Genomic DNA, 24,917 nt, shown 5'->3' with positions numbered 1-24,917 from the left:
ATTCCGCTCATTGGGGTTTTTGCTTTGCTGTCCTTTATCTCGTGCTTTTTCCACACGAACATTCCCACGCGGGAGGAGTTTTTTTCCACACGTCGCTGTGCCACGAAGACAGCGCCGGGCGCGGCGCGGCGCGACGTTTCCGACGGCTTCGGCCCCGGACTGCTACGCGCACCCCCTCGCTCGCGGAGCGGTTACGGGAGGATATTAGTGGGAAAAGGCGCTCTCTGACGGTTTCCGAGGAGAGCGGCCCGGGGCCTGGTGTTTGCCTGGTGAGGGGCCCTCCCTCCTGTTGCGGCCGCGCGATTCTAGGTGCAGCCTCGCACCGACACCGTGGGGGCGCTGCGGGCGGCGCTGGCCACGACCACCGTGGCGGCGCGGGGAGGGGAGGAACTGAAAGTGAAGCGCTGGCGCTGGGTCGCGCCAGCCCGTCGCCCGCCACGGCGAGAGCCGCGCCGGCCCCAGCATGTCGGAGAGCTTCGATCGGGCGCCGGGCGCCGGGCGCGGCCAGGCACAAGGACAGAGCCAGGGCCGGGGCCGCGGCAGAGGAGGTGGCGCTGCCCTTCTGAGCGCGCCGGAGAGCGGCGGCGGGGCCCGCCTCGAGGACAGCGCTGCTCACGGCCCCGGCCTGGCCGAGCCGCCGCACCAGTACAAGCCGGGCGGCTTCCTGCAGCAGCAGGAGCCGCTGCGGCCGCCCAGGACCGCCTCGCCGGGCGCCGGAAACGCAGGTACTAGCCGCGCCGCTCGGGAGACCGAGGGCCCTCCGCCGAGCCGCCGCGCTGCACTGTTCCGCCCCCCCCGCCCGCTCGCTCGCCCGCTCCAATACCGCGGCCCTGGTGAAGCCCTTCGCTCTCCTTCACCCGCGGCCTGAGGCCTTGGGCCGTGGCGTCGCCTTTGCGTCTCCCGTTCTGTGCTAGTGCTCCGTCTGGGTGGGCGCCCCGGCCCCAGGAGTCGCGTTGGGGCCCCGGCCTACAGGTTTGCCCCCGAGGAAACTCGCGGCGCAGCGCGTCCTGCTTTGCCCGACCGTGCCCTCCTCAATAAACCTAGCAGCTGCTCCACCAAGAAAATGTGGAAAGCATCCTCTGCAATATGTTTGGGGACTAGCGATTTGTGACAAAGGCATGAACATCTCTGAGGAGTGCGTGGAGGTGTTAAGAGGTCTGCCTCTGCTCCTGCAGCCTGTGGAAAAATCCCCAAGAAAAGCAGGCTGGCATAGGCAGATTACTAGTTTGTCTAGTCAGCTCTCTTAGAAAAGTATTTTGCTGAGGGAGGAGAGCTCCTCTTTTTTCCGTCACCTTTGCTTGAATGTTGTGTTTGCTTCTTGGCAGGCCCTGGAGGCCTTTCCACAGTGTCTAAACTTTTTGCATTGTAAGAAAAGCAATTAAAACTGAGCCTTTGCAATTGTAAAGTAAAACTGAACTTTAGGGATTTAATTTCTAAAGAATGCTAGTCCTAATGTATTTATTTTTTTATATATTCTAAAAGGGAGCACAGTATGACTTTTCAGGCAAAAATACCTTGGTAACTTTTTTTTTTTTTTTTTGTGAGAGCAAGTCATTTCTTTTCTTCCTACTCTGTCTCCCAAAAGTTATGCATTAGGTTATATGAATGCATAAAAATTTAACAATGTCTAAGAAGAGGTATTAACATAATAAAACCTTTCCAGAACACCTGCGACAGACAAGAATCCTGTCCAGCTCACAAGATAAAATTTTAGTTCCTGATTCTGGACCAGCAGTGGCAAAACCTCAGGTGGCTGTGGCTCCTGTGGTAATCTCAAAATTGTCTGCGAACGCACCTGAGTTTTATCCCTCAGGATACAATCCAAACTTTGCAGTGAGTATTTAGCTTCTCTCCTTAGTATATGCCAGTTTGCTTATATTCAAATTAGCGATGTTTTCCTGAGATCATGTGTAGTAGACAGCTTGAATGCTGCACTGGCCAAAGAGAATCCAAAATTTGAGACACAACGTTAAGTGTTAATGAGTGAATAACAGGGAGTGCTTGAGAGCCTTCAGTGTAGGATGATTCGCTGAAGTTAACTGCAGATAACTGCATTTCTTCTTGATTGTACCAGGCACTGACTTCCCCAACATGAGAGCAAGCTGTCTCTTCTGAGACTGCATCTGTTGTAGCTGCATCTACACCACATTTTAAGTAGAGGCTTAGCTTCACTTTCATTAAGATTTCTCACTTTTTTTTTTTGAAATGAGTGTGAGAGAAAGTTTGAGCTTTGCTTAGAAAAGCATTAGGCATCCCTTTTCTATAAATGTGCTGAGTCTAGCAGTGATTGACTTTCAATGCCCAACTGCATTTATCATCATGTGTCTTACTGTATCACCAAAGGGCAAAATTGTATCACTGAAAGAAAAGTATGGTTGGACTCCTTCCTAGCAGCCATATACCTATGTTGGGATATTTTGACTGCCAGACTGAAGAATATTCTTAGATTTGTGTTGTAGATGTCCCATGTAAATATAAGCCAGATGCTTCTAATTTTCTTCTGTGTTACTGGTACAGGAATTTTGTTCCAGGAGAGACCTGTGTTAATCCTTGTAATAACCTTTTGTTATGCGAGCAGCCAGACTGGTGGGTGGATGTGTGGAAACTACTATTTTTACAAATCTATTTGCTTCAACTTAATTGCATGTTATATATATTTTGAATAACTAATAGAAAAATACTTACCTGAATATTACATCAGGTGTTTTGGTGTTTCCCCACCACCACCCCCACTGAAAAAAAAAAGATGTTATCAGGATGTTACAAGCTATGCCGGTTTACTGAATAAAATCACTCTTCTGAATAATGCAATCCCATAGCCAGTAGACAACTGTTGACAAAATGCCAACATGAACATGCTTCAGTAAATGGATAATCCACAGGGAGAAAGAGTGCTTTGCCCCAATACATGTTATATGTGTTCTCTAAATGAAGGCTTTTAGTTCCTTGATCAAAAAATGCTCTTTGGAATGAACAGTGATGTTGCTTTACAACAATTTTATGAAACGCACAAGCATGTGGGAGTTTTTAGCTGCCATGTTGTAAGAATATGTTATGAATATAAATGACTGATCTTAATAAAAAGAGCTTTAAAATGCTAGTAAAACCTAAAACTCTTATCTGGAGGTATGTTTGGTATGTTGTAGGGACCATAATCTAATACTAGGTTTCCATAATAGGCCTGGAATAGTGAAGTTTCAGAATTGTTATTCATTCACTGTTACATTGTGAGTTTTTTTTGTTATTTTATTGACTGAATTAATTTAATAAATTGGGGTTCATCTTCAGCAAAAGTGTGAAATTTTGGAAACTTTACACAAATCTTGTGTTTGGCAATGATAAATGAAGCAAAACAATTTTGAGAAGCTTGTTTCTCTGAATTAGAATGAATACTTCTAACTTTTATAATGTTCCTTAGAGTTTTAGATATGAAAACTCATATTTCTCTGAAATAATATACAGCTTTTATACAGCTTTTTTTGCTGTTAAGCAAAAGCATTAAGCATTTAAGTTTTGCAAATTTGTCGTTAGGTGTGTATAATCTGAAGGAAAAGAGCTTTTTTCTACAAAGTCTGAAGAGAACAGTGAGGGTGACAGAGCACTGGAACAGGCTGCCAGAGAGGTTGTGGAGTCTCCTTCTCTGGAGATCTTCAAAACCCACTTGGACGCAGTCCTGTGCCACGTGCTCTAGGTGACCCTGCGTGTGCAGGGGGGTTGGACTAGATGACCTCTAGAGGACCCTTCCAACCTTAAGCATTCTATGATCTATGAACTCAAGTTGATGATAAATTAATGGTGGCTAAGTGTGAGCAGAAATGTTGTGAATACTCACGTATACTAGTGTTTGGCAAGTGCTGAAACAGGAGCTGAGAGCAGGTTTGGATCATGAATATTTTGCTTTTTGTTTGGCTATCTATTTAGCCTTTATTTAGCCATTGTTATGCCTTTAAACTCAAACTTAGGAGAGGCAATGTCAGAGCAGCTCTTTTACAAGCTACAGAATTCACTATTCTGGGCTGCAAAGTTTTCAAATAAACTGATGAGATGCTAGTTGTGCTGTACAGGGTTAATATAAGCTGCAGTTGTTAGTGTCACATTTCTGGGGAGCAAAATAGTGTAACTTCATTGTTTAGGACGTTCACTGGGCTATTCGAAAGTGCCTTGTAAAAACTGGTTTCCTTTACAGAAATAGAATATTTAGCAAGTTGCACGGAGGCCTGTTAGCTTATGGAACGAAGGAATAAAAGCTCCAAACTATTGAAATCATAGAGCACAGTAGGTTAGAAAGGATCTCTGTAGGTCAGCGGAGCCATCCACCAGCTCAGAGCACAACCAGCGTGGATCGGGTTGTATAGAGCTTTGTCATCATCAGTAGTAAAAACTTGCCACCAGTTCTTTAAGTCTTTAAGAGCTTTTTTTTTTTTTTTTTTTTTTTTTTCCCTATTTCTGGTGTGCTACATTAAGTCCCTTTAAGTCTTATTCAGAATTGTTTATGGGGCAATTGTTTCACTTAAACTAAAAAGACATTCCTGGGATACCTAATTATCTTCTGTTATTTTGAGCATTTGCCCCATTAGCTTAGGTTGTATACCCTTAGAACATGCTTAAAAAAAAAAAAAAAGGAAAGTCTGCAAGTTTCTCATGTCCTCTTTACAGCCCTTGAAATTAATATCAGTATTTGATTTTTTTTTTTTTTTTTTTGCAGTGTTTCTCTTCATTTCTATATAGTTCGTATCCAGGTGTTTGGCTTTCACAGATGACAAATGTGTTGCTCCTCAGTAGAGGAGAAACTGATGCATATTGAAGCCAGAAAGTAAAAGACACCTGCTCCTTCAGGGAAGGGTGGGGAAAGGGGGAATGAAAATATAAATCTGTTCAATGTATGTATGTCCACTGAAGAAAGAAAAAATGTTTGTGTTTTAGCTCAATTTTTCACTGCAGTGTGTATTTTAAATCTTTTTCTTATTAAATAGTTGGTCAGTTGAGAATGCTGTTGTTCTCAGTGCTACCCTTAGGTTTTGAATCACTAAGTGTAAGTTTAGTTCTTTAGCAATCCTCCTTTGGGCTTTGGCTTTCGTTTACAAATGCTCGTATAAGATACTATTTACAAAATCAATTATTTTGATTTCCATTTCTGGATGGACATTTTGTCCATTTCTGAATGGACAAAATAAACAATATTCTGGCATAAACATTGGTGAGGTTGATATTGTGCTAGCTCCATTCTTTAGGAAGCAGGAGCGTCTTTTTATTTGATATCAGTAACTTCTGATTAATGCATTGCCACTTAGTTTCATTTGATGCCTAGCGGTCCTCATCTATTGACAAGCAGTTTGTTGGTTTTAGAAGATTAATTTTTCTGGCTTTATTGGACATGGAAAAATTACACTATATTTACTGTATTTCTTTAGTTTATCTCCTCCTGCTTATTTTGGAGCACTTCTCTATGTAATCACAAAACATTTTATTTCCAATGTCTAATTACTTTTCCTTACACAGTTCGTTTATTTGCAGTACAATTCGAGTACGCATCAGGCAAGAAGGGTTATGAAGCTCAGTTTTGTGCTTATGTTCTGAAGAGATTCACTTATTTGTTTAAGGGGTTAAAATTTTAGTCTTGCATGCAAGTTGGTAAACCATTTGATTTTCTTTTTAGCTTATCTTTTTGACATGTTTGGCTAGGAGACTGTAATCTGTATAATGACAGCTGACAGTTTTTAGAATTCTAGAGCTTAATGGAGCTTTCTGGTGCATTGAGGCGTATGCTGTCTAAAAATGTTCAAATATATCACGTAAAAAAAGATCACTATCAAGCATGAGAGTATTAAGGGTTATTTAAGACTAAGGGCTATACAGCTACTTTTGGAGATGGTAAGTTTAACAGCTTCATTTTAGGTTCTTTTCAAATTGTTGATAAATTCCTTCACTGCTGTAGGAGCCTCCCTTTGAAGATGGATGTGATGGCTATCTGCCTTTGACAGAGTATGTACAAGATTTCCTAAATCACCTCACTGAGCAACCGGGTTGTTTTGAAACTGAAATAGAGCAGTTTGCTGAAACATTGAATGGCTGGGTCACTACGGATGAAGCTTTGCAAGAACTCATGGAACTCATCTATCAGCAGGTAGTCTGTGTGTTCAGTTTTATGAAGTGGATATTATGGTCCTCTTCCCTGCTATCCAAGATATGCATATGGGTATAACATAATATTTTATTTTGGCTTTATATTTCTCTTCCTTTTTTTTCTTCTTTTTTTTTTTTCTCTTTTTTTCTTTCTTCATTTTAGACTGAACATTATGGGGAAAATTTTTGCCTCATAGTGTGAAATGACTGATCGAGGGTGGGGTAGTTGCTTGGCTGATAAATTTTCAGTTTACGTTGTTTCCTTTCTTGTGTCTTTGTATTTCCAGAGGCATAGACTGGTGCGTGAAATTCAGCAATTTAATTAAAATATGTTTTATAGTAGAGATTGAACAATCCCCTTAAGCCACATCAAAGTTTTCCATTTTTCTTCCACAAAGATAAATTAGCTTCATAATACTTTCATATTTTTTCTTTTCATAGTTTGCTATTTTAAAAATTAAACACTCTCCTATTTTGCACATCACCTTTTGGGAAACATTCAGTTATTGACTGGTTTTGTTCCTTATTTGGAATATACCTATTTCAGAACAGCATAACGGAGAAAAAGAAAGCTAGTCTGCTGGGTAACTAGGTCCAGTTCCATTGACAGCCATGGAAATGAGGACAGAGACCTTAGATTGAACTCCGTGCTAATTGAGGGAACCATTGGAAAGAACAGCTTAATCTGTGTTGCTAAACAAATAAGCTGCTGCTACTGCCTTTGGGCTTGCTGAAGAGAATAAGTGGCACTTGTGCTTGATGTTTATTACATTGGATATCTTTTTCCTATTTTGGTTTCTGTCAAATTCTGTTTTTTAAGAATGCGAGCAATCCATTTTTTATTCACTCTTAAGTGCAGATACTTGCACTTTTTTTTTTTTCTTTCCTCCCCTGAAATAATTTGGGGTATATAGAGCTGCATGACTGATTGGTGTTCATAGAGTACTGTAGGGTATGAAGTTTCTTACAGAACTAATGCATGTCTAATTCAGCATGTTTTCAGTTCAGCTAACTTTTGAGATTGCCTATGCATTGTGCTCAAATAGAAGATTAGGAAAAAATGATGCTGTTGAACATGTGAGTATACATAATTAAAGACTTAAAATATGAAATATAGCTTTATTGGAAGAAAATGCAGGAAATTATTCCATGTATGAGAATGTATATATAAATACAGAAAGTTGCATTTAATGTAAAGTCTTTAATTTCACCTCCTCCTCTCTCACTAGTTAAATGTTGGGGGTGGCTATCGCTTTTTTTATGTGAAAAACAGAAATATACCTCAATGTAGAATAGCTGCCCTACTATCTCAAAACGTAAGACTTCAGTTTGTTTGTAGCACAAGAGAGCATAACACGTACGCTCAATATTCTTTCTTGAGCTTTTACTCACGTTTGTGTTTCCTAGTCTTAGCTTACCACAAAATTACAGTTGATGAACCATGTTTATAAGTTGATAAGTAACTGTTGATTCAGTGGTATTTGATTTAACCAAACAGAGCAGAATTACAGATGCTGGATTTGCCAAGGAAAAAGGTTATATCGGAAAAGAAAAACGGGTTCTGTACAGTTTTCCAGTTATTTGGGTGTCAGGTAATTCAGGCTGTCTGAAAGATTATCTACTTCCCCCCTGTTCTTCGCATTTATGGGTCCATCCAGAGTGAGCTGACAGTTCTATTTTCTAAAAGCTGAGCACCTGACCCAGTGGTTTTGGGGAATCTTCATTGCTGTCTAGTTAATATGGTATGTGGGTGACTCGCTGATGCAGGGCATGGAGGCGCCAATCTGTAGACCCGACCCCTCGTCCAGAGAAGTCTTTTGCCTACCAGAGGCTCGAATAAGGGACGTCACGGAGAGACTGGCAAGGCTTGTCCAAGCGTCTGACTATTATCCCCTGTTAGTTTCATGTGGGCGCTAACGATGCTATGGGGAAACTGAGAAACATCAAACAAGATTTCAGAGCCCTAGGGATGGCAGTCAAAGGTCTGGGTGCCCAGGTTGTGTTCTCCTCTATTCTGACAGTGAGGGGAATGGGTATCAGGAGGAAAAGGCAGGTATTACAGGTTAACAACTGGCTGCGCCGCTGGTCTTGGCAACAGTTTTGGTTTCTATGATCATGGGACTCTGTGTGAGGATCACCAGCTAGTGGGAAACGATGGGAACGACCTCAGCAAGAGGGATACGCGTGTCTTTGCCAAAAGGTTGGCCAGCCTGATTAGGAGAGCTTTAAACTAAGCATGAAGGGGGACGGGGAATGTTACATGGACAGGGCAACCTTCGGCATGCAGCCAAAGCCAGAAGGTGTCCAACAGGAGTATGGTAGTGCGGAAGTGAGTATAGGAGATGACTATAGAGCAGGGGTCCTCAAACTTTTTAAACAGGGGGCCGGTTCACAGTCCCTCAGACACTGTCGGGGGCCAGACTATAGTTTGGAAAAAAATGAACGAATTCCTATGCACACTGCACATATTTGTAGTAGTGCACAAAAAAAAAAAAACAGGAAAAAGAATGCAATATTTAAAATGAAGAACAATTGTAATCAACAAAAACAAATAATATTTCAATGTGAACTATGGGCCTGCTTTTGGCTAATGAGATGGTCAATGTTAGGTTCCATATTTGTCACTGCTAGTCGTAGCAAGTGATGCAAGTGTTCATCAGTTAGTCTGGATCTGATTGGAGATTTCAGATGTTTCATTCGGGAAAAAGTCTGCTCACAGACAAAGGTGCTGCCAAAGATGGTTGCAATTTTGAGTGCATGGTGCCTGAGATTATGACATGTCTCTGAGGGGAGAGATGCATAGAAATTAGTAAGGCTGCTTGATTTGAATGCATCTTTCAGCGAGTCACAAGCCTGTAGTTCGGCCAATTCCATTTGGTAAATCGGATCGACAGTTTCAATGTCAACAGAAAATGGGTTCCGGAAAAGCTCTATGTCCTGTTCATGGAGACGAAGCTCTTTAAATCTAATTATCTAATTTGAAACTCCTTTTGCAACATTTCTAGTACATCCATGCATGTTTTGTTTGGGAATGCAACTGCTGGTTTTTCTGCGGACAGGTTTTGAGTTGTGGGGAGATGGCAGAAGTTTTCCTCCTTTGCTTGGTTAATGAGCAGGTCTAATTGGACTTGAAATGCTTTCACATGTGAATACATATCACAGATGAGCTTCCCCTTTCCTTGAAGTTGGACATTGAAATCGTTGAGTAGCTCTGTTACATCTGTCAGAAACGCAAGGTGCCACTTCCATTCTGCAGCTTTGAGCTCTGGTACTTCCTTGTTTTTAGAAAGCGTAAAATCATAAACCTGTGGAAGTAAGTCATAAAATCGTTTCAAAACTCTCCCTCGACTCAGCCAACGGACTTCTGTGTGGTACAGAATATCTTCATAGGCAACATTTAGCTCGGACAGAAATTCCTGAAACTGTCTGTGCTTTAGTGCGTGAGCTCTAACGAAGTTAACACAAGAAACTACAATTTTCACGACAGAGTCCAGCTTCAGTGATTTACAACACAGTGCTTGTTGGTGGATGATGCAGTGTATGGCTATCGGATGTGAATGGTTGCGTTTGTCCATCTCTTTGTTAATGCGTGCAACCACTCCTTTCATGGACCCCACCGTGCTAGGAGCACCATCAGTTGTCACACTGAATAGTTTACCCCAGTCCAGCTCCAAATCATTCATAGTTTGGCAAACTTTCTCATAGATATCCTCTCCTGCAGTTGTTCCTTTGATGCTTTTCAGTGCAGCAAGCTCCTCTGTGACTTGGAAAGAACCATTTGTCCCACGAATGAAAATTAGAAGTTGTGCGGAATCATGAACATCATTGCTTTCGTCGAGTGCCAATGAGAAATAGCAAAGTTTTTTTGGGGAGTTTTGCAACTGCAGATTCAAATTTTCCCCCATTTCTTCAATCCTTCGTGTAATTGTAGGTCCTGAAAAACTCACTGTACTAAATAAATCCGCCTTCTCTGGGCACATCTCTTTGGCAACAGAAAGAAGGCATTTTTTAACAAATTCTCCCTCTATGAATGCTCTGCAAGTGCGCGCTATGAGCTTGGCAAATTGATAGCTTGCTCGAAGTGATGATATATTGAGCTGCTTTTGCTTCACAGAAGTATTTTGCCGAGTTGTCAATCCATGTTTCAGTCTTACTATTTTATCTTTTCTCACTTGTCCGACCAAAGAATCATATTTATCTTTATGTTGAGTTTCGTAGTGTCGACGCAAATTGTATTCCTGGAACACAGACACTGAATTCTGGCATATCGGACAAACAGCTCTTTCTTTGTACTCTGTGAAAAAATAATCAGAAGTCCACTTTTCTTGGAATACCCTGCACTCGGAGTCAATTTGTCTTTTTTTTGACATGATGGTGCGCGCGCTTCCCACTGGTGCTGGCTTGCTTGTCCTGCCTGGGAGCTGGAGGGAGGGAGAGACGGGGGAGCCGCCCACCTCGCTGATGCCGCCGCCCCCCTCCTCAGCCCGGCCGCGCAGTCCGGAAAGGGTGGCCAGAAGGGGCTGAAGGAACTTTGCCGCGCCGGGGCTCTGGCGATTTGCCCGAGTTGGCTGGACCTCGCAGTCCAGAGGCTGCCGACTGAGCTTGCCCGGCAGAGGAGATGCCCGCGCCTCTCGCCTGCCGCGCATCGTGGAGGAGGAGGAGGAGGCGGACGGGGCGGTGGCGCTGTTTGTAGCCGAGAGGCGCCCCCTGAGAGGGGCAGGTCGAGGACGAGGCGCTGGTTTCAGCCCAGTCCCGGCGGGTGTTTGGGGGCTGCGGAGGCCAGCGCGCGGATTAAGTGGCAGGAAGTCATCTGCGGCTGCTTGGTTTCCCCCCGCAACCCCCGGCGGGGGGGTTCTGTAGATACCGGCGGGCCGGATTGAGGACCCTGGGGAGCCGTATCCGGCCCGCGGGCCGTAGTTTGAGGACCCCTGCACTAGAGGAAGTATTTATCTTTCCTTGACCTGCTTTTACATTCTTTCCCTAAGCATTCTCTATTACCAGAAACAGTCCTGGGCTAGGTAGCCCTTAGTCTGAATGAAGGTGGAATTTGGGGTTTAATGCCCTTGTTGCTCATCTAGAGAGAGTGCATGTCTTTAAGAAAGCGTCTTTCGGATATCCAGTGTAGGTCTCAATGGGGAAGTAGAGTTAAGGACGCCTGGCATAAGCGTGATTGTTGTCTTAAAGCCAAGAAATCAGTGTAATGAACTTTTTAAGTGCTGAACTGCAAATAGTGAAGTGAACATGAAACAAAGTTAACATCAAACAAATAGCAATTCTTGTAATTTGATGCACTGCTTTTTGGTGGTCTAGTCAGCTATTCACAAAGACTGATTTCCAAAATGTGTTTAAAGATGCTTACTAAGAATATAATCATTGCTTTTATGAATAATTTATTTTTCCAAATTTATTTTGGAAGGCCATGTCTGTCCCAAATTTTTCCTACATGGGAGCACGGTTGTGTAATTATTTATCTCACCATCTAACCATTAATCCACAAAGTGGAAACTTCCGACAGTTGTTACTTCAAAGGTCAGTATCAGCACGTCATTTAAAGCCTTTTACTCATGTTACACGTTCTTCCTCTTTTGTATATGTAATTCTTAACTCAGTGGGCAAAGCAGCATATATTAAAAATTGAACTTTAAGTTATGAATTATTAAGGCAGAGATTCATAATGGATATTTAATAACTATATGTGTATTTTATAATATAGAAAAATCATTTTAATATAAAAATAGGACTTAATTCAGTGTTCTGTGGACCCTTTTGAACTGAGAAGAGTGTGTTAGACTGATGCCAATTTATGGGGGAATCTGAAAGACAGTCAACTTTAAAAGTACTGTAAATGTGCATACACTTACTGTACTTGTCCTTGATCGTTTACTTACTTATAGAATCATAGAATCATAGAATGCTTAGGGTTGGAAGGGACCTCTAGAGATCATCTAGTCCAACCCCCCTGCATACGCAGGGACACCTAGAGCACGTGGCACAGGACTGCATCCAAGCGGGTTTTGAAGATCTCCAGAGAAGGAGACTCTACAACCTCTCTGGGCAGCCTGTTCCAGTGCTTCAATTGTTCCAAACTTCAATTGTTTTTTTGTTTTTTTTTCTTAATTTGTTGTTATGTTTTTTTGTTCAGTTACTTTTTGGCAGTAATTGCTTTGTAAAGTTTATTCACAGATTGGCTAGTTGACTTTACATATGTGAGATAGACACCCAAAATACAGAAAGATAAACTTCCTAAATTTTCAGTTACAAAATTTTGGAAGCTTACGGTTAAAAAATGATTAGACTTCATAGCTGACAGAAACGTGAACTATTTTTAAATGGATGCATTTCCTTTTTTTAAAAATCTGGTTGCGTGAGATTTTGAAAGATTAATACACTTATGTTTTTCTTCATGATTCTTTAGAAATGATTTTTTTTTGAGAACTTCTATCTTTTCAAGCTTTAGACTTGCTTTTCATTTTTGGAGTCTCATTTAGGCCACCTGTGGTTAGGAAAAAATGCATTATTAGATTCAAATTTCATGAAAATGTGTTTATCTTAATTGGGATCATTTCCTCTTTGATGGAATGGAAGCTTTTTTTAAAGTTGTCCCAAAGCAGATGAGCCTTTTCTTTTTCAAAATGATGATACAAATCATCACTTTTTGTCTTAGGTTCTTTTTTTTTTTTTTAAAAAAAAAAAAGGTTGTTTCCTATAGCTTTTAGTTTGAATGAAGGAACCATATTCTTAGTGTTGAGATACCAGAATATTCTCAGTACCCTTTTGAATGTTCTACATCTCATTGTTTTTCCTTTCCCCAGTTTGTGAGTATACTTATTACTTGAGCAATTCCTTAAAGGAAATCCTTGTTGATACTCAGTTTTCTATCACATTCCCAGTTTTGAAGCCAATCCAGTAAAAAACATTCCTTTCCTTATCCTGAAGCCATAAATTTAACGTTCCTTATATTTTTATTGTTAATATGTATAGAATAGTCTGGAGAGGAGTAATATGAACTATCTAACATCATTTAAGAAAGCTCTTTTGTTTCTCAGCCCACTTTATACTTGGTATTTGGTATATCAACTCCAGAGATTTTTCAATTGCTCAAGTGCTTCTTAATCTGTCACATAACCTCTAATTTATTCTCAGTGGTTATCTTGTATTCATATTATTCCAAATACCGAATTCCTTTTATGAACTGGTATGTAAACTTGCATGTTTTTGACACGGTTGTTGAATAATAGAAAAAATACCTCACTGCAATGTTATCTTAAATTGTAAATAGTACAAAATCAATTAACTGAATTTGAATTCCAAGTATTTGTATTTATAACTAAATTATGCTTAGTTGTAACTTTAAATGGTGGCATGAAGAATTTGTGAAATAAGTATAAAAAATGAAATAACTTTTTTAATATGGTTCATAGGTTCTTAGCATTGCTTTACATAAGTAATATTTTATGTGTTGAGATGTCTAGAGATGATAATGATTTTTGCTTTAATATTTCAGGTGTCAAACAGAGTATGAAAACAGAGATCACGCTGCAAAAGGCGATGAGATTACTCGAAAACAATTTCATGCCTTTGTGCTTTTCTTAGCTGAACTTTACCTTAACCTAGAGGTGAGAAGTAAGCTCTGTATCTGTGTTCATTTTTTAAGCACTAAAATGGAGTATCACTTGAAAGTTTTTTTTTTTTTTTTTTTTAAGGGAAAAGGGAAGAAAGTCAAAGAACTTGAGAACAATTTCATAATGTGTGGTACAGAAGCACATAAGCAAAAAAGACAGGAAATATATCAAGATAAATACCGTATAAGAGTTCATACAAATAAGCAAACATAAACCATCTTTTCCAAAAATCTGTGTTTATTCAGATATTTTCTGTTTGCCTTGAAAAATTGGAAAGAACATTTGATATTATCTTTCATTCTGTCCAGTTAAACTACCAGACTTAAACAATATAGGAAGTGTGCAACCTACCAGAAGCAGATCAGGATCAGTAATCCATGTAATTTACTATCCAGGACTTATTAACGAATGCTCGAGTAAGGCGTGGGAATCTTCAAGACAAGCAATTTAAAAATTAGAGACTTTTTTTTTTTTTTTCAAATGAACTTTGAGTTCTTGATCTATATGTGAAGCATGAAACCCTGTCAGTTTCTCTCATCTATGATGTGTATGTACACCTTCTTTGGTACACACAAAATTTGAGTCTTATATCCATGAATTCAGTAAGCTCACTTCTTTAGTGTTTTTAAATATATCTGGTTTATTTTTCAATGGTTTGATTTAATTCAGTACTATAAAAATGTTCTCTTTGCATGAGAAAATAAACCAGCGCTATGACCCATTTTTGTTTCTAAGCACACCTTAAAATCTACTTCTCACTTGCAAGAAGTAAAGAGTTTTCCAAAGGGTATTTTTGTTGTTGTTTTGGGAGATTTTTTGTTTGTGTTTTTGGACAAGCTTTGTGGAGTATGAAGTATTTATTTTATAGCACTATTCTATACTTTTCAATTATATAAGGAATGCCTTCTAAAAGCAAGCCATTGTACAGCTGTAGAGAATGCATAATATAGGATGGGAAAGAGCTGGGGTTTACAAGATTTTGGCATGATGTGCACTATTTGCCAGGTGTTTTGCAGCTTTTCTCAAGAACTGATTAACAAAGAAACAAAATACTAGGCATACACTGTTATACTTGTGCAATTTTTATGAGGTTTTAGTCTGTGTTCTAGAATATTGACCATATTTTGTATTTTCTTCCAACTGAAGAGCCCACATATATTAATCACAGACCAAACCATTCAGCTTTTGAGAGGGAAAATGTGACTAAATGAATTTCTATAACATAAGTCTTATTAATGAATTTTTGATCTTTGGCAGATTAAAGGAACAAAGGGACAGGTAACACGAGCAGAAGTTCTTCAAGATGGCCTTGGGGAATTACTAAATGCTCTCTTCTCTAATCCTGTGGACAACAACCTGATATGTGCAGTGAAACTGCTGAAGGTGAGTTTTAAAAGAAGAAAAAAAGTTCTGTAGCTTGTGATTTTTCTAATGCATTGTCTTTCTGAATGAAAGAGGCAAAACACCCTAGCCAACATGAGACACTTGCACTTTTCTCACTTTGCATATAACTCGCATCAGTATCTCCCTCAGTTAATAATAATATAATTAATTTCTTCTGATTATTTAGGAATAATAATGTGATAAATATTTTAAAGGTCAGAACTTCAAATAAATAACAGAAATCTCAGAGAAGAAAAGATCTAAACACTGCCATTTTTTTCATGCCATGAATTCAGACTTTCATGGCAAATTTCAGATGCTTCATGTTGTTCTATTCTTAAGTTGAATGGCCAGAGAATTTTGTTGAACCTTATTTAAATAATATTAACTCTCACCTACGGAAAATATTGTTTCTCATGCTTATTTAATTCTTGCAATTTAGGATATGAGGGAGGGAAAAGATATTGAAGGGATAGTTTGCCTGATTGCAGGACCTTCCACGTCTGTTCTATACATGAAGCAAAAGAGCTTTATATTAACAGAAAATGTTTTATTGTATATAGTTGTTAGTGCATCAGTTAAACTGTGTGGTACTAAGGTATGTCTGATTAACTATATGTGGTATCCACACAAATTAAAAAGAATAAATTTACTAATGCATTCTCTTTAGTTGACAGGTTCAGTTTTAGAAGATGCTTGGAAAGAAAAAGGGAAGAATGAAATGGATGAAATGATTCAGAGAATTGAAAATGTTGTGTTGGATGCAAATTGCAGCAGGTAGGAAGATACTGTTCAGCATTTTATTCTTTATTAAACGCCTTACTCTCTTCATGAAGAGTAAGATGACATTTTGTTCATTTCTCACCTATCAAAAATAATGACATATTTTAATCAAATATTTAAAAATCTATTAATAGAGATACACTCAGGATTTCTAACCTTTTTGTCTTGAAATAATTTCTTGGAGCCTAAAGCATTGAAGAGTTATTATCAATACAAAAATACACCAATGGTAATGTATGACAGTTTATACTTTTTCCATCTGAATTTAACTTTAAGGTATGTATAATTCATCATAATCTGGAAGGGCATAAAGGTTTTCATATTTTTTTCTGAACAAATAACTTTTTGGCATAATCTTACTACATGCTGGATAAAAATGTCTGGCTCATATTTGTCTGGATTGCAATCAGCTCTGTAGATGAGGCTGTCTGATTCTGCTGTATTCCATCCTCGGGCTTCTTACAGACTTGTGAAAATCCTCTAGGGTGTTCTGACACTGAGCTGTTATCTTGTTTTATGCCTTATGGAGGGATGTCAACAGTACCTGGTGGCATCTGTGGGTTGTAATCAAGCTGCTCTGCAGGGAAGAACAGGAAGGGCCAAAGTTAGCAATACAAATTTGATGTTTAAACTAATGAGAGAATATCAGTTCCTCTCGCTCCCCACTACCATCCTTTGTAAGAAAAGGATCTGCTCCTCAAATTAACCGTGCTGCAGATTTGATAGCTTGATTTGAAAACTACAGCAATTTCTATTCTGTTTGGGCTTCCTCCTTCACCACAGAGGAAGTGGAGAGGGAAATTACCTCACCCCCTTATATTTCATAATTGAGAGGAAATACATATAAAGAGTCTAGACTCAGACAAGGAAATTTTCTGTAGACTGGACCGAATTTTGTTATTTTTGGATTTTTTTTAATGTATTTTGGTTATTGGTCTTTTTAAAACTGATTTATAACTGTAAATCTGCAGTAATGGTTGTAACAATTGCTAAGCTGTTTTTCTCTTAACACGTTTGGTGATCATTATTTTTATTTTTCTTTCTTTTTTAACTATTCTTTTGAAGTATGGTACCTAAATCATTCATTTTAGATACTGATTTAATGAACAGGTACTTGCAGGATAAGAGAGGTCTGATTTCTTTGCACTAAACATTCGAACTTCTGTACTTTTCTCTGTTTCAGAGATGTGAAACAGATGCTTCTGAAACTAGTAGAGCTCCGATCAAGTAACTGGGGTAGAGTTCATGCAACTTCTCCATATAGAGAAGCTACCCCTGAAAATGACCCAAACTATTTTATGGTAAGAATGTACTCAAAGTTCATTTCCTTAATGTATTGCAAATTTAATTTTATCATAAACAGTCACATTGCTGTAAACTACAATTACCACTCTTAAAGCATAAAATTGACTGTATAACTTTATTCTTAGAATGAGCCAACATTTTACACTTCCGATGGTATTCCTTTCACTGCAGCAGATCCAGGTATGTCTTAAGCTTAGTTCACCTGTCTTCTCACTCTTAGGAATGCTGAAATTAAGTTTATCCTGCTGAAGTACATACAAATCTCTTCTTAAAGTGTCTGAAACCAATACAATTTAAAAGGCATAATTATGTTTAAATTTCTGTCTCTGAAGTGTAATGTATGCCCTGCTCTGGATTAAAATATTGTAAGCATTAGAGGATGTGTACTTAAGTTCATATAGTTCAGAATTTTGGCTATAAACCTCAGCACTTACTGCTGTCTCTCCAGTTAGTCAGAAATTTTCCAGTCTATTTTTTTTGTCCGTTGGTAGCCCTTAACAAAAGGGAGATTATTTCTTTGGTGCCGCCTTTGTTTTCTGTTGTCTGAGAACAGTGTGGCATGATATCATTTGAGATAAACACCTGTGACTACCTTTACAATTCTTTGGAAAATAGATATATTTCCTTATTCTTAGAGGTGGTGATTGATGTCATAAGAAATCACTGTAGGAAAGAGGTCATTAAATGACATCTCATTTATGGTCTCATTAAACAGCTTATTTTAAAGCTGTTTAGATGAATTTCATAGGATTTATCTTTTTATATATCACTTAGTCTCCTTTTTACTATGCCAGATTACCAAGAAAAATACCAAGAGCTGCTTGAGAGAGAAGATTTGTTTCCGGACTATGAAGAAAATGGAACAGACTTATCGGGGGCTGGAGATCCGTATGTTTCCTTTTAGAGTGGTGCCTTTTTTTTTTTTTTTAATATATATATATATTTGCTGCAGACTTGAGAACACGGTCATGACAAAAATTTAACTTTTTGCTTTTGCATAGGTTGGTTTGCAGTTATGCAAATTTGAGGGGAAAAAAAAATCCAGTTCAAAAAAGGTGGTTATAGTTCAGATATTTCTGCACATAATGCAAGCATATTCTCTTCTGCTTTTTTTTTCTTCCTGAATGAAGCACCAGAGCTAGGAAGCATCAAAAATGAGGCAACCTGAATTTGATGTATGTGCATTCCTCTTAGGTATAAGTTATCACAGAGTTTTCAAAATCTTTCAAGGGGAAGAGAAAAAGTTGATTAAGGATTTGAGTTTCTCTCCTTGGGATAGGCAGTGTTCTCTGAATAAATGGCTAGTCAGTATTCCTGTAAAATAGGAAAAGCAACTTCAGAGCAAAAGAGGAATTGGTAGATGGGAATATAACCTTTTTGACACTAGTTTATAAGCATTTAATAGGAAACTAGTAGAAGAAATTGGATCTAGAATAAATTGCTCTGCACTTTCTAACTACCTCTTCGAAGGGTAGGGAGGATTCTGAGATCATGATTTGGTAGTGAACTTCTGTACCTAAAGTATTCCCAGTGTTGCTTGTATATGTGATACAGTGCTGGCCTGGATCAATACTTTTGGTAATAAATTGGAAAACTTCTAGGTGGCATCTAGCCAGGAAGAGCTGCAGTAACTTTGGAGGATAGTTTTAGACACTGGAATGGCTTTGATTAAATTAGAGATGTCATTAGGAATGAAGCAAGATCATATTCAAAATAAATACCCATGGGAACTGCTGTGCTTAGGAAAAGAAAAAATGAAATGCAAAATAGAGACAGCAAATCTGAGGAGTGACATATGGAAGACTGTGAGCCAACTTTTAGGACAAGGTGACTGTGGACCCTTCTTTGTTAGAGGCTTAAAAGCTCAGATAAATGTATCCTGATCCTTTGTCAGCTACATGACTCGATCAGGAAGAAGGATTCTGTGCTTGAGTCTCTCCTTAAGCCTATGCTTTTATGAAAAAGGAGGAACAAAAATAAGTATGTAGACAAATTATTTTAATGCTCAAGAGGAAATTACTTTTCCTAATATGCATTTCTGTGGCACTTACTGTGGTTGGCTATAAGGTAGGTACCATTTTTAGCCTCAGTGCAGCTGAGATGCTAGTTTCCTTGTGATTCTCTGACTAAGATACAGAGAGATAAAGTAAATAGGGCACCTAAAACTAATGCACATATTTTGAGAGTCAGTAGCTGCTTTTTGGAGGGTGTCGGGGGAGTTATTTTTTTTGTCTTTTTCTGTTTAGAATTACATATGGTATGTTCAAACTACAATTCCGTTATCCTAGTTTATGATGATGGACACTGCAGTTGGACCTACAGAAAACAAGCAACATTTTAAGTTGCTTCCAGTAACTGTGGGGAGGAGCAAAGCTGTTAAGTGACCCCATCCCTTTCCAGCATTATTTTGAAACTCTGGTAGTTTCCATTCTCTGTAATACCAGTTGTCATTATGTGACCTAAATTTGACATATGTTCTGTGAAATAAAGAGTAGCTACACTTATAATGGAAGGTAATACCATAATGCAAAAGGGAAATGACTCAAGATGGCCTTTTTTCATGGCTCAGCAAATAGGAATAGAGGTTGTCTATGTAAAGAATTTTTTATCTGAATAGAGTGTGAATAGAACAGTCGATGCAGCATGTGCACTAGGAAGTTGGCGAGGATGTTGACCAATCAAAAATTATGCTAATGTGATGCTTTTTACGCACAGATCAATGCAGGCGTGTTACTAAAGTCTGAAAAGAAGTTATTTGGAATTGCATTATGGATTGCTTTTCTGTCATCCAAGAAACACTATTTCTGTCTTTTAACCTGTGAACCTGTGTAAGGTGGCCTAAAATGGCCACAAACATTGTAGCAATAAGTACATATACTTGCTGCTTTGAGCTTTTGTTTCTTTCCATTTTTTTTTTCTCTAGGAAGCCATGCTTTATTCTTGAATTTTATATAAAAATTTCATCTACTTAATGTTTCTGGAAAAATCTGTACCTAAACTGACTTTTTTTGTTTTGTAGGTATTTCGATGATATTGATGATGAGATGGATCCTGAAATTGAAGAAGCATATGAAAAATTCTGCCTAGAATCAGAACATAAGAGAAAACAGTGAGGTGCTATGCATACATGTTAGTTTATTAAAGCAGCTGAGGTATGATTAGAATACAGGGGAACACAGAATTGTAACATTTGTACCAAAATAAAGAAACTGAATTTCTTCAAGTACTAATGTTATACGCAATTTTCATTTTGTTAAAACAGAATCTGCCAAAAATTGTAAACTTATGCCCTGTAACTTAAAATGTTGTGTATATATCATTGTTCATTTACCTGTACATAAAATAAACTATGTTTTGGCTGCAATAAAAACAATTTAAAAAGTATTACAATGAAAATAAAATTTAACTGGGAATTGTCCCATTAAATTTCTCTTGGGTGAGAAAGGGGATAAATAACTTGATCTAAATTTAATTGCTTGCTTGTTTTAGTATAAGTTAGGACTTATTCATCCTTTTCTTCATATGTAAGATAACTGGGTTTTGGCATGGTTTTGTTTGTTCTTGTTTGGTTGGTTGCTCTTTTGTTGTTTGGGTTTTGTTTTTGGGGGGCTGTTTTTTTTGTTTGTTTGTTTGTTTGTTTGTGCTAAGCAGTGTATTAGCTGAATATGGATTATCTTTCTTGTACATCACAATCATGACAAGTGGTTTGTTAAGATTTTTTTTTTTTTTCCCGTCCCTCCTCCCCTTTGCAAAAGACACATGGGTGAGGTCTGGACTACTACTTTTTTTCCTGGAATAAACATTTAATATATTGATATTGTTGAGAAGCAAGCAGTATTTTGGAAGTCAGATGCTTACAAGACCTTTGGTTCAGCTATTTTCAACTTTTACAAGCAAAAACAGTCCTTTAAATACTTTGCTGTGTTCTTCGAGGCTACATGAATATAGTTGTTTTAACCATGCTCCTCATGAGTATGTGCAGTTCTTAACATATTTTTGAATGTACCTAACATGTCTAACTTTCTGGCAACCTTTGTAATATTCTTCATTTGTCTAATTATTTTGTATAATTTGTCATAATTTTGTAGTTTGTGTACCTCATTCATTTGTTTATAGATGTTAACATTCTGAAGCCAACTGACCCAAAGTAATCATGTTAGTCTTCCTTGGAGACTGATCTCAATTGTAGCATTTCCTGTCATTTGTTATAGGTTAGACTAAGTAGAACCCCTTTGCAAAAGCAAATGGACAAATTTTCCCAAAAGTAGCAACTGTAAAGAACACGTAAATATGCATGTAAATAATTCTGTGAATATTTCACTGTAATATGTTTGGTGAAATAACTTGTGCATCTGCTAATACAGTGAGCACTGACTGTTTTCTGGATGTTTATTTAAAATATTCATTTAGGTCTGAGTTTTGGAAAATAAAAATTAACTAGCTTTGTTTCCTTTGGTATATTTTCACTGTATTTTGTCTTTTGGTTTAAAAGGAATAATGTTCAATTTTGTCCCTTTTCTCTCCTTTCATTTTTCCCTTTCCCTAACATAACTCATTGTTTATTTTTATTTTTAATTACACAGTTGCATAGATTGTCTTTTAATACAGATTAGAAAAAAATCATAAAAGGACAACATAGTCATAAGTGCCATATAAACATTTCAAAGTCACTAGACAAAAATCCAGAAACTACATAACCATAAATCAAATGGCATGATTTTCAGGTAAAGGTACTTCATAAACACATTCTCTCATATTTAGTTGAGAAATACGTTTTTTTAGAAAAAGATTAATCCAATTGGAGGTTAGATTTCTTGGTAACTTTACAAGCAGATGCTTTGTGGAAAAATATATTACAAAAAATAATGTGACCAAGAAACAAGGATTAAAGTATGCATTATAGTGAGATAATAGTGCTTTCAAGAGATTTTACATTGTGTTCAGCATTGTGTATTTTGTACAGTTTTTTTTTTTTTGTGAAAAGTAGCTGTCTGAATCTAGGTGAGTACATCCTGTCTAAAAGTATGTATTAGATGTAAATATAAAGTGACTTGCAGTATACCTTATTTATAAAAGGTACAATTCCCTTATTGGGAATTGTATATTTAAAGGAGTTTAGATCGAGGTTTGCAATTTTTTTTTTCTCCTGAAGAAATTAAGTTCATAAAGTGAGGCTTGAGTTCAAGATAGTGAAGAGGTTTAATTTGTCTGTGGAGGTTTGTAAGACCTTTAAGCCTGTTTTGCACTAGGAAAAAAAATGGCAGGGCGTCTGTAAAGAAGACAGAATAATCTTTGCCTTAAATATCTAGCAGTCTTTACTGCTTGTCTTAAATCTCACAGGAATCTATTACAAATTAGTGATGATGAAATGAGATGTGAGAGAGCAGAAGAAAGAAGCAGGCCTTGCACTGTAACTGTCACCGCTCGCTGCTTGTCTGCTTTTAACAGGCAGTAGTTCTTCTGTGTATCATAGAGGTGAGTCTTGAGGGGTTTAAAGATAATTTTACCTACTACTTCAGTATTTACAAATTTTAAGTGCACCGTGTAAACATCTTTTTCATCATCATCAAAAAAAAGTTGTTTTCTTGCAGCTTAAAAGAAGGACAAGGCGCAGAAGCATGGAACTAACAATTTGGAGGAGAGGAGAAGCTGTCAGGTCTGAAAAGAAACATAATTACATGTAGGGAATCTAACATGGAGTATGTAGTTTTAACTACACTCATCGTGTAAGTCTTGCACAATGTTTGCAACTTTTAGAAATTGATTAAGCAAAAGTGTTTAGTATTTGAAAATCACAGTTTTTCTCCTAAGAGCTTCTTGCTACTGGACTAAATCTCTCATTTTAGAAAGGGAAATACAAATGCTAGGTTTTGAATGTCAGGTTTAAACGTAACTGTAGTACTACACAAGCTCCATCAGGTATCCCTATTTTTTAAGCCATAAATCCATTATGGTACTGGTTTTTCAATGACATTGGCTCTGGTTTGTATAACAAATTCTATCTCTTCCCCCCCCCCCCCTTGTGGCCTCATGATAGTCTGCCATTCTCCTTCCTACTGCACACAACTCATTTATTCTACTAGTGATAGCTTGTTTGCAGCTTTTCTTCTCCTTGAATCAATTACAATTTTAATTATCTAGTTTATTCTTGTAGATCCTACTAGTTGGTACAGATCAAAAAAAGTGTCACTCCAGAAGTTACAGCCAAATGTTAAGAAATTTGCATGATTGCACTTAATGAATTACTTATTTACTGTATTTGCCACCTTACTCGAACACAGAGATAAAATAGGTGATGTGTGCTTGAGGGAGGTGTCCAGCCTCTGCACTTCTGAAGCTTAGGGTTGTAACCTTAGCAGTGAAGTTGCTAGCAATAACAGTGCATCTTCCATTACTTCATCAGTAAACAAGAAAGCAAAATTAATAAAGCAGAAAAGCAACATCATTCCTAATTTTTAATGGATGAAAAAACAAATACTTTCATGCTCAGGCAGAATAAGAATTTGCATGTTCTGAATCCTGCTTTAGCCCTATAAATTTTTAGACTTGTGCCTGTTTAAGACCAAGTATCTTTACAGTGCTAGGTTTTCCTTCAGTAAAAATGCTATAAACAGGATTTATAATCCAAAAAAAGTGCTTTGAAACTTGCTTCAGACAATTATGCTGCAGAATGATAACCATTAAAAGGGGAATTAGAAATTGAACATTATTGTTTTGATGCATATTTGTGCCTGCAGCTGCTTTACTAGATTGTTGATCTACCATCTACAACTGCTTTATCAGCAAATTAGAAAACAGAAATTTGTACCAAATTCACCTCTTCAGCAATTCTATGCTGATCTAAGAAACCCCTGTTTCCATAGGTAATGAATGACTTATTTTTTTTTTTAAGGCTAGATAAGACTATATGAGTATCTGGTTATGACTGATCTGGTGTGGCTGTATATCACAGGATCTTGAATTACATCTGCTTAGTGCTTTACATGGGGGTTAACTAACAATTTAAAACAACTTTGCAGCATAAATAGGGGAGGGGTACAAATATATTTTCCCCCAAAGGCTTTGAGGGTTAATTTTTTTAATTAGGTTTTGGAAAAACAATTCTTCACTCAGCAGGGACCTTGTGTATGTGGCTATTTGTTGGATTTTTCTATGGTATGAATGTATATGCAAAGAAGCACAAGCAAATTATTTATCTGTAGTCTATCACCCTTGGGATATGTACCTCTGCAAGCTGGTTTCTTAATCCTGTCCCTCAAGCCTCTTCATGCTTTTCTGGAGATGGTGGTAGAGGAGGAAATGTAAATCTTTCCAGGCAGCTGCTTGCCTGTCTGGGGAGGGAATGTGCGTAGACTGATGCAAAGGTTCTCCATGGGGCTGTACTGGATGTAAATACATACACTGAAATGCAGCTGCAAGATGCATGGCCATAGGTGAGTGGTTCTTCTGCACAGTCTAAGCCTCACTGCTAACTTTCCTCCCAGGCTTTTGGCCTGAAAATTACCTCCTGATTATTCTAAGGCTGCTGCTTCTCATTTTATTAATAATGAAGAATAAGCCATTTCAATTAAAAATGCCACACACAGAGAACTGCAGCCACAAGCAGCAGGCCAGGAGCCCCTGCACCACACCCCAGCTGCAGGTAGGAGAAAAAAGAATGTGTGTGTGTAGTGATTAAGTTTAATTGTCTGGGGGAAAAGC

The 24,917-nt window shown here is 38.1% G+C and overlaps 1 protein-coding gene across 1 annotated transcript; it reads left to right on the top strand.

The window, feature by feature from the left end:
- Positions 1 to 418: 418 nt before the first annotated feature.
- Positions 419 to 21,674, top strand: LOC104566273 (polyadenylate-binding protein-interacting protein 1). Its single transcript, XM_088536743.1, has 11 exons — positions 419 to 725; positions 1,664 to 1,833; positions 5,936 to 6,124; positions 11,540 to 11,652; positions 13,628 to 13,739; positions 15,003 to 15,128; positions 15,799 to 15,905; positions 17,095 to 17,212; positions 17,342 to 17,396; positions 18,011 to 18,104; positions 20,236 to 21,674. Exons 1-11 carry the CDS (start codon positions 464 to 466, stop codon positions 20,327 to 20,329), a joined length of 1,440 nt encoding a protein of 479 aa, XP_088392869.1. The 5' UTR covers positions 419 to 463; the 3' UTR covers positions 20,330 to 21,674.
- Positions 21,675 to 24,917: the final 3,243 nt, after the last annotated feature.

This window comes from Tinamus guttatus, unplaced genomic scaffold (genome assembly GCF_059628265.1).
Source record: "Tinamus guttatus ecotype Peru unplaced genomic scaffold, ASM5962826v1 Tinamus_guttatus_pri_ptg000706l, whole genome shotgun sequence".
Lineage (NCBI taxonomy): Eukaryota > Metazoa > Chordata > Aves > Tinamiformes > Tinamidae > Tinamus > Tinamus guttatus.
Note: the sequence above shows the minus strand (reverse complement) of the source record. Positions and strands in the feature narration are given on the sequence as shown.